The sequence below is a fragment of the Seriola lalandi genome, unplaced genomic scaffold, assembly GCF_002814215.2.
Source record: "Seriola lalandi dorsalis isolate HSWRI2012SDOR001 ecotype SW California unplaced genomic scaffold, Sedor1 jcf7180002054361, whole genome shotgun sequence".
Lineage (NCBI taxonomy): Eukaryota > Metazoa > Chordata > Actinopteri > Carangiformes > Carangidae > Seriola > Seriola lalandi.
In genome coordinates, this window is record NW_019524914.1 from 599103 (window position 1) to 608627 (window position 9525).

At 41.0% G+C, this 9525-nt stretch overlaps 2 protein-coding genes across 3 annotated transcripts in view; one reads left to right on the forward strand and one right to left on the reverse strand.

Annotated features, from left to right (window-relative positions):
- Window positions 1-2913: 2913 nt before the first annotated feature.
- cartl (cocaine- and amphetamine-regulated transcript-like) lies at window positions 2914-6437 on the reverse strand. 2 transcript variants are annotated; one of them, XM_087174559.1, is made up of 4 exons: window positions 4910-6437; window positions 4676-4875; window positions 3850-3927; window positions 2914-3264 (listed from the first exon to the last, which is right to left on the reverse strand). In XM_087174559.1, the coding sequence occupies exons 1-4, from the start codon at window positions 5019-5021 to the stop codon at window positions 3157-3159; spliced, it is 498 nt and encodes a 165-aa protein (XP_087030685.1). In that variant the 5' UTR covers window positions 5022-6437; the 3' UTR covers window positions 2914-3156. The 2 variants fall into 2 exon arrangements, with proteins under 2 accessions (XP_087030685.1, XP_023264205.1); XM_023408437.2 differs by having other exon boundaries at window positions 4676-4942.
- Window positions 6438-8521: 2084 nt separating this feature from the next.
- The window catches only part of iqgap1 (IQ motif containing GTPase activating protein 1), a 44521-nt gene continuing 43517 nt past the window's right edge, over window positions 8522-9525 (forward strand). Inside the window, exon 1 of the mRNA XM_023408404.2 lies at window positions 8522-8767. Coding sequence (XP_023264172.1) covers window positions 8722-8767 — 46 coding nt within the window. The 5' untranslated portion in view covers window positions 8522-8721. The remainder of the gene's footprint in view (window positions 8768-9525) is intronic.

The following is a 9525-nucleotide window of genomic DNA, read 5'->3' on the forward strand; positions in this document are numbered from 1 at the left end:
GTAATGCAATATTACATACATTATTAACACTGATTCAGTTGGCTTAGCACATGTTTTATATATTATTATATCACACAGAGTTTATACTCTAATACTTAAATATGGTTTTTAGTCATTAATCACTTTATTTTATTCTTATTTCATTGTATCTATGTTGTGAATTGTAATTTATTCTGTTTCACTTTGAACTGCACTAACCAGTATGGAAAGTGCTATACAAATAAAGTTTGATTGATTGATTGCTTGTATATACTGTATTTATTAGGCCTTTATTATATTAGTTTTTTTATACATATTTTATAAATTACCAGTTTAATTATAACATTTTCTCCGTAAATTGAAATGCAACAAATACTTGAACCTGCAGTTAATTAAAGTAAATATCAGAGTACAAATGAATATATTTGCCATTACACATCACAATGTATTTATTATTTTATTTGTATTGCTTTAATATAATCTAAGCATTACCAGCAACAGGAAAGGTGTCATATATATAGAAAATGTCCATCGGTGCATGAAATTCGATCACTTTATTGAATATGCACTCTGCTGTCTCCTCTGCAAAAAAATCGAGTCAAGCAGAATTCAACAATGAAGACACTTTTCATTCAGTCTATTGACTTGTTTTTATTAGAGCCTAAATTGCTTCGGGCAATGAACGAGGGAAACATCACACTGCTGTTTGTCTCCTATCTCTTCCCCAAAGACAAAAGGAGCCAAAGGACCTTTAAATGAGCCCTTCAGTCTTTTATGGTCCTGTGGATTAAGACTCCAGGGACAAATGAAAAGCTTGTATCTGTTGGCTGCAGGCCACATGTGGTGGCGAGCCGGATCTGCTCTGCGTTTCAGCAATGTTTTTAATTTTTAATTTATTTATTATTATTATTTAGAATAAGCGTGGCTTTTGTCTCAGCTGAATGCTTTGCTTTCATCTGTCACAGTTTGTGGTGAAATACAACGAAGCAGACTGTGAATGAACCACATTTATTACAAGCTGTGGATGAATGCGTGCAGCGGTGGGGAGCTCAGACTCTGGAAGAGGCAGGAGTAAACTTTAAGAAAGGTCAGTTTCTAAAAGAGTTTGGAGAATAAATCAAGCTCAGTTTGCTGAAGCGCAAAAAACAGCTCCATGCAACAGTGTGGCTTTGAATGCACCTCCAGAAATGTTGAGCTTTCATGCTGGCTACAGTGCTTGTTACTTGCCTTTTTAAAAGGTTAATTCACACTAAGCATGTTTCACCTGGCTCCACCCCAGGAAATGATGACCCAGTTAAAAGTAAAAAAACAAAACCCCTGCTATGACATCAGTGTGGTGCTGCAGCCGGTTTTTGTCTCAGGACTGATTTCATCTTGTGGATTTGAAAAGAAGTCAAATTAAAGTCACTGCAGGAGTTTATGTGCTGTTTGTGCAGCCTGCTTTCATTTCTGACCTCCCAAATCTAAAAACTAATTGGAAAATGACATCAAACTGTTCTGAAATAAAAGCTCCCCCAATCAGTATTTTTTCATATTAATCAAATGTGTGAAGTAAAAACCACAGAGAATTGTCAACAGGGCTGCAGCTCTGTGCAGCTTTTTACCCTCTTTTAGCTCGTTGTTTTGGTTCTATATCACTCAGCAAACAATCTCTGATAAACCCACTGTCCACGACCTGCCCAGCACCAATTAGAAAACATCCCCAGTTAGAGAGAAGCTGGTGAACATAGTGGAGCGTTTAGCAGCTGAAGAGCCAGATATTTCCCTCAGGAGCTGGTGGAGAGCAAACACAGAGCTAAAAGAGAGAGAATAAGGAGCCTCTGGTTTCATGAAATGAGATGATGAAAGCATTCATGTGACCTTAAATGCTCCGTACGCTGATGTGCGGTAAACCATGTATGTCAGAACTGGACAGCTTCTACATCAGTGAAGATACGGGATGTCAGAGCAACACTTTCCTGGCTGGTTGTAGAAACTCTGAATAAATTGTTTGTGTCCTCATATAAAACACAAAAGACCAAAGCAGAAGAGGTTCATAGGCCTGCGACATGAAGTTATCGTGTACGTGACAGCTGCTCTTCAGTGGCCACACTAATCTGAAACCACACAGCCGAATTGTTTGAAGAACAAAAGCCCTTACTGCTGCTTGACAGACGTGTGCGGGAGGACGATCGAACGCCTGCCGCTCTTGAAAAGCTATCATTTGCATTGTGCTGTGTTTCCAGCTGAGCACACTTCCTGTATACTGTCATGGGCTCAATACAAACAAACATTAGGCAAACAACCTCTGCAAAACAGGTAATGTGAAGATGCATGAAGTCAAAGCAAACACCTTTCATTTCGAATGTGACGATACAGTTTTTATTTGTGAACACAAAATGACTTTTAAAGATTTTTTCCAACTATCTCAGTGTAGTTTTACATCTCCTCTCTCAGGCTTCTCTCTGGAGCTGCAGCAACAAGGTCGGTGAGCCAATCAGAAGAGAGGAGTCTCCGAGCCTCTCTTCTGATTGGTTGACTGTTTTCTGCGTGATCAAATAAAAATATAGTAGATTTCAGGTAAACACTCAGAGAAACCAAATCCTGCAAGGTTGGATGGTGGGTCCAGGTGGGCGGGGCTTGGGGCTTGGAAGAGGGCGGTGCTTTGTTGTGACATCATGAAGTTCCAGAAGTCCTGACGGCTGGTTTTAAGGCTCAGTTTCTGAATACAAGCTGTGTGCATTTCTCTGTGGACTGAGAGCTTTGATTCTTTCACAGTATTAATATAGAAACTAGACCTGCTTTATAATCAAACTACACATGGACATCTACCTTTTTACAATATGGGACCTTTAAAACTCCTATCATATAATTTAACACCAATTACAACAACATGGACCAAGGAATCTTATGTAACTATGAGTAAAGTTTGAATAAATACAATAACAAAAAAGATTTGTTGACAAATATGTTTATTGTACATGAAACATTCACATGCTACAGTAGAACATCAACACGGTCAGTGATACAAAATCCATGCGTATACTCAGGCAACAACAGCAATGCATGACAGATGTAAACGATGATATTAGAGACTGACAGCAGGATGCGAGTCGAGGCTCGTGTGCAGCCAGGAGGTGGAGGAGGTTGTGGTCCTGAAAAAGTGATGCTGTGAAAAAGAAAAAAGTCCCGTGCTTTTCAGATGCACTTGAGCAGGTAGGAGTTGCAGTTGGCTCCTCTCCCGCAGTCGCAGAGCTTCCCGATGCGAGGCCCGAACTTCATGGCACACCGGTCACCCATCCCACACTGAGGAGAGGCGGAGGAGGATGCAGAGAGATGGTATTAATATCTTTTCATTTCAAGAATTGTAAAAATTGTGCTTCATCTTTACCTTCAATTTTCCCCCTAACATATAGAAAATAATGGAGCAAATATTTGCACAGGCCTTTATGTTGCTTTGATGAATTGTTTTTCGTTTCCTGTTGATTATTCTGATTTATTTGAGAGAGAGAGAGAAGTTAATCACTCTTTTACGGTGAAATAATTCACTCCTGTTCATTAGCTCAAATTGAGCCTGTAGGTAAGAGACTGATCCACTGAGGGGTCAGGAGAACTGAGAGGCTTCTGCAGCTTTTTAACTTCCCTCTCTCGGCTAATTGGAGCTGGGCAGCAATCTTGATTAGTCTGTAATTGCACTGAGGGAAAGACCGTTGCTGGCATTTCCTTGTTATCTTTTAATTAGTGGCAGGTATCGTTTGCTTACTGGTTTAATTAACAGCAGTGACTGAGTGCTGTCTCACAAATGACTGAATTACACTCTGCTGTCCCTCACGAGGAATAAGGTAAAGGTGTGCGTTCAGAGTTTCTTTGTAGTGAATGAAGTGGAGTTACCAGCGGGATGCTCCCTCTTTTCTCGGTGGAGGAAATCCGATTATGCATCCTGCCCAGCAGAGCCTCCAGAGCTTCCACCTGCTCGGAGGAAGAGAGGTTAATTCACACAAACAACAACATGAAGCCTGAAGACAAAGTGTCAAACTGCAGCTCTAACGTCGTTCTATACGCCAGTATCACGTATTTATTCTGTATCTGCTGCTCCTAGTTTTTCATTGAAGCTACACGATATTTACAGAGTGGAACATTTCAACCTGACACGTTGTGGTCTTTCTAACCGCTCCCTTCCATGATATAGAAATATAAATATTGTTTTATTCACATTTCCCCCAAAATTCAACTTGAGCTTTGATATTTGGGAACTTTTGCACCTCCACTAAAAGTAAAAAACAAAGTTCTGTGGACTTCAACATGGATTGGCTGCACAGCATGAGGGGCTGGCAGAGTTTGAGGTGTTGAGAATAAGGTGAATAAACTCTCCGTTACCTTCAACAATCGTGACAAACCAGCCAAAGAAAAATAAAAACTGATTTCAGAAAAAATTCTGATTTATGAATCTCTTAAAGATCAATACAGCAGAAATGTGTTTAACAAACTTACATGCAAAACTAACACAAAACTAATTTGAAAACTGTTGTTGAAATGTAAGTTCTCTGAGTTTCCTGTTTGGCTGAACTGAAGAAAATAGCTTATTAAAGTCCAAATACACACAGGCCTGTGAAGCTTAGGAGACATGACCCTGCAGCATCAGGGATCTCAATCACTTTGACCCACGATTACAGATATTCATCCATAAACTAACATCTGTGGAGCTTTGGATACTGACCAGGTCTCTGTCTGCGGCTGGTTCGGGTTTCTCCACTCCAAAGTCTTCCGCGGAGTTTTCCTGGGACGCCTGGCCGTGACACAGGAAGGACAGCAGGCCGACAAACAGCAGCCCGCGCAGCATCCCGGAGCTGTCCATAGTGCTGGTCCCGGTGGAGGAGGTGGAGGTGGAGGAGGAGGAGGAGGAGGAGGAGGAGGATTCTGCAGGTCCCGGCAGGAGGCAGCAACTCAGGACTGGAGGAGCAGAGGGTCGCAGCAGGGACACAGAAGATTCTCCCTCCACCCACCAGACTTTCTCCTCTCTTATATTGACTCTTATAGCCCCGCCCGCGCTGCAGGATTAACATGCAGGAGAGTTTTGCATGGGGGCAGGCGGGGATGGATGGAGGCGCGATAAACCCACCAGCTCAGTTTTCTGTTTGCAGCTGGAAAGTATGAATAACCCCGGCAGCTCGTAGATGGTCCTTCTATTTAAAAAAAAAAAAATCTACAATAAAATCACTCCAGTCCACAAACACAGCAGCTGCAGACAGGTGAGATGATTGCCTGGGCACGTGCTTCCCCTCAGGTATGACGGATGGTTTTAACGCTATTTTGTGTTTTTTTTTAACGGAAGTAAATAATGATTATAGATTAGAATCTTATAAATATCTGAACATCTAATCCACTCACTACTGAATACTTCACGTGCATGTTATGTCATTTTAAGGTGTGCATTTGTGTAGCCTATGTATTTTTAAGGATTATAAAAATTAGACTTTAAGATTCAAGATATGAAATTCAAATTTGAACATCCAAGATCACTGACACTGAGCATTAGCTATCAGTTTATAATCGATTTATGGGTAAATGAACAGATTACACATAGGTGATCTGGTCACCTGGTCACATGGTTGACTATTAGAATTAATTCATATAGAGCTGTAAAAATTTTAAACCCAGTATTTAAAAACATCCACTTCCTGTCACCTGTATGTAAAGTACAGATGACCACCTGTTGGTCCCAGACTGAGGCAGTTCCTTATTAAAGGTGAAGAAAATAGAGAACTGTAAGGCTGCAACCAGTGATTATTTTCATTACCAATTGGTCTTACAATTAGTGCCTTTAATAATCGATTGATTGTTCAGTGAATAAAATATTAGAAAATTTCCCTCATTATTTCATATATCATTTCTAATGTCTCATTGAGTCGCCTGTCAGAGAAAACTAATGGAAATAACAATAATAATAATAATTTAATTATTATGTTGCCAGTTAATTATCTATCAGTCAGCTGATTGATTAATCAGCAATTATTTCAGCTCTGGAGCACTGGTCGGGTTCTGGGTGCCCATGGGGAAATAATGAAACTGCATAGCGGGGGTCAATACTGGCCCCACCCAAAGAGTTAATCTCGCTGTGCTGGAGCAGCCTTGATTCTCCACCAACCACCAATCACATCAACCTCTATTATAAAGTCTATCATTTATTTTGGGGATTTAAGGCATTATTATGGGGATTTCTCTATTTAGAACAATGACAAAGAAAAGGGTGGGTGTATCTACAGGTATCTATAGATGAAGGTGGCTAATTATGTCTAAGCAGCAAAAACTAGAACTCTCTAAATTCTGCTAAGTCACAGTCCAAGTGGAGCTGTGACGACCTGCTAACTATTAATACTGTTAATAACCCTGCTGGTCCCTCAGGACACAGATGTGTCCCTGTGCTGAGAGAGACGATAACCATCACTTTCACACCTTCAACATATTGATTTACATTATAGCCAGAGGAGTGTGTGTGCTGTCTCTTATACACATCTTTTGAGTGTTTCTATGATACATTGTACTTCCATTTATTTATTTATATATATATATATATATTTATTTATTTATTTGGCCTCAGTCACGACCAGAACAGAACTTCTTCGCAGGTGTAATTAATATCATCAATAACGGCTGCATCCCATTCAGGTGGTCCAGTTTTTGGGGCTGTGGTAAGTGAGGCCATCGTTAATGTTATCAGTTACACCTGTGCCCACTCTGCCAGGACAACAAAAACACCTGACTTATCATTTTTCATAATCAAAGTCCTGTGTGATGAGCTGGAGAAGAGTCGGTCCTCTTATTTTACTCCTCAGCCTCTGGGAAGAGTTGTGTAATGTTTTACCGGCTGAAAGAGCTTTTTATGGTCTGAGAAAATAACCACATTGTCATCATGACTTTGGCTCCGAGACACATTCTAACAGAGACGCAGCTTATTTTCTAATGCAATAAAAGAAATGGAAAAACCCCTGAGCCACAGCTCATAATGTGACAATAATAGATGTTGTCAGCTGTTATAAATATCTTGGTGTTTGTCTTTCTTTTTTAAGAATTAAGAATTTTATTTAAGACAAAGTCCTACTTTTATTTGGAAGCGAACCACCTTCTTACCAGTTGTGGACTCTGTTCATCGCATTAACACTTGACTCATCCTTGCACTCTGCATGTTTTGAGTCACTGGTTTATTTTTATTCATAAAGCTCTTCAGGTCAAACTTCCCTCTCATCTTGTCTGTAAGTTTACAGTATGTCCCACAGGATCACGAGGCGATGTTAGAACAGTTTGCAAAGGGAAATTGATTTAAAGGTGTAAATACAAGGATGTTGTAAACTCGATTGTTCATGATTTCTCTACTAACTGTCTCTTGTCACTTTAGCTTTCTTCATATTGGCGGTTGTTTTGTTCCATTGTAGCGTATTTGAGCCTCCGTACACCGTCAGCTGATTTATTTATATTGTGTGAAACTTGTACCGCTGCCATCCTGAAAAAGCAGTTTGTAACTTCAGTGGGATTCACCTGGTTAAATAAATCCATCAAACAGAAGGCCTGTGTTACATATTGGATGTGTATGTTGAATTGCATGTGGAAATGAAAAGACCTGTGTGTTTACCAGGCAGAAGGCGTCTAACTGGGGGCGCTGCTGGCTGTATTAGGATGGGAAAGTGTCATTAACATTATTACTAACATTAAATCGCCCTTTAAATTTTGCAGTGGAAAAAGTGAGTTGTCAGTCGACCTTTCAGTTAGAAAGTGAAAGAGAGGGAAATGATTAGCTGGCTGCCCACTCTGCGGCTGAGGAGGTTTTAGTTGTCTGTTTATGAACCAGATCTGTCCTCACCGCTGCTCATGCAGCACCTCTCAGAGGTTTGGGTGTCAAAGCAGAATTAGTCAAAAACGTCCACGGAAATCCGCATCTACAGAACATATCGTCCTGGAGTTAGTTCAGTTGGTACATGTGAAATCTAACAAAACAAAATAAGCTAATGAAGACTGTGGGAAATGGTTGAAAACTCCAGAAAAAACAAGTGTGTGCGCCTTGAGTTAAGATTATTTTAACTAACTTAACTTGATTGTTCAGGGTTTAAAATGTCAGCATGAATGTTAACAACATTACTACACAAAAGAAAAACTAATCACTGCAAACCAAATATTAAAATTCAAAATAAGAACATGTATGAATACGAGATGATCATTTTCCAAACCCACATTAATCTTTTGGTTGTTTGTTCGTCAGGTTTGACCGTAAAACTAAATTAATAGAAAACATTTTACTGTTGATTTTCTCACACAAATAATTTAAACTTCACAAATGTTATAAATGTTCTTGCAGAATATTTTCCTTGCACTGAGCCTTAGTCTTAGTCTTAATATTATTTGTTATCTCTCTCACTGAAGGGCCCCTGTTTGAAAGCCTCCAGGGTCCCCTCCTCGCAGCGGACAGCAGGGGGCGCTGCGCCGGAGGTTGTCCGCCTGGAGGCTGCCGAGCTCCGTTTCCTGAAATGCATACTTCAGGATTAGGAAGAACACACCCAGTGACATCAGTGAGGTTTGAAGAAGAAGAAAAAGTCTCAACTCAAACTGTGCAGAGGAGGAACAGGAGGGCCGAGAGGTCCCGCTCGGTTTTCTGTCGGTTTTGAGAGTTTTTTTTTTTTTCTTTTAAGCTCCGGAGAGTTTGGGGACCGAAGCGTCCAGACCGCGCGTCAAGTTTTTACTGAAGCGAACCGCGGAGCGCAGAGAGACGCGAGGATGTCAACTTCAGACGACACGGACGGGCTCCGGCCGAGATATGGCTGTAAGTTCAGACTTTTTCTCTGCTCACCTTGAGATGCCAGGCGGGCGGCTCCCCCCCTCACAGATACTCAGGGAGAGGCAGCAGCGAGCCCCGGGTCAGAGCTCCAGACTCTGTTCATGCAAACGCCTCCAAAAACTTCACAAAGCGCCGATTTATTTGTACAAAGCGCGCTCAGGCAGATCGCTTTTATTTCTGACAGCATGGTTACAGCCTGATTGTGACTTCCGCGTTTCTTTACTAATGCATCGCAGAGAGGAGAGAGAGAGAGGGAGAGGGAGAGGGAGGCCTGCTTTTAGAGTTTACACAACTTTTTCCACTCTCTGTACACGTTAGTGTTTACAGCCCAGGTCACTGTGAACTCTTAATTCTGCCACATGTTGAAGCAGGACACAGGAGATAAAGTTCTGTGTCAGAGTTATACACAGAGATGAAATTAGCTACTGAACAACCACCGCCCATGGATTTACCAAAAAAAACAAACAAAAAATACATTTTTCATCAGAATTTCAAAATAAAACTTCACACTTCGTCCATTCCATCAGAATTGGAGAAGGAGGAGTAGTTTGCTCAGCAGACAGATACAGATCCCAGTAGTTCACTTTTTAAATATATGTCAGTGGTGAAGCAGTTTTTGTTAAAACCAGGACTTGGCTGCTGTTGCTGTTTCCCTGTGAGGCTAAAACCTCCCACCTGAGATGTGACAGGAGGCTAAATAGGGGCCTCTTTGTATTGCGCGCCCTCATCCTGTCCCCCCCCCC

Coding starts and splice junctions, on each gene's coding strand:
- cartl (XM_087174559.1), bottom strand. CDS start 5,021: ATGTTAATCCTGCAGCGCGGGCGGGGCTATAAGAGTCAATATAAGAGA. Junction 4,876..4,909: donor TGCGACCCTCTGCTCCTCCA/GTCCTGAGTTGC, acceptor CGGGACCTGCAG/AATCCTCCTCCTCCTCCTCC. Junction 3,265..3,849: donor AAAGAGGGAGCATCCCGCTG/GTAACTCCACTT, acceptor GCCTCTCCTCAG/TGTGGGATGGGTGACCGGTG.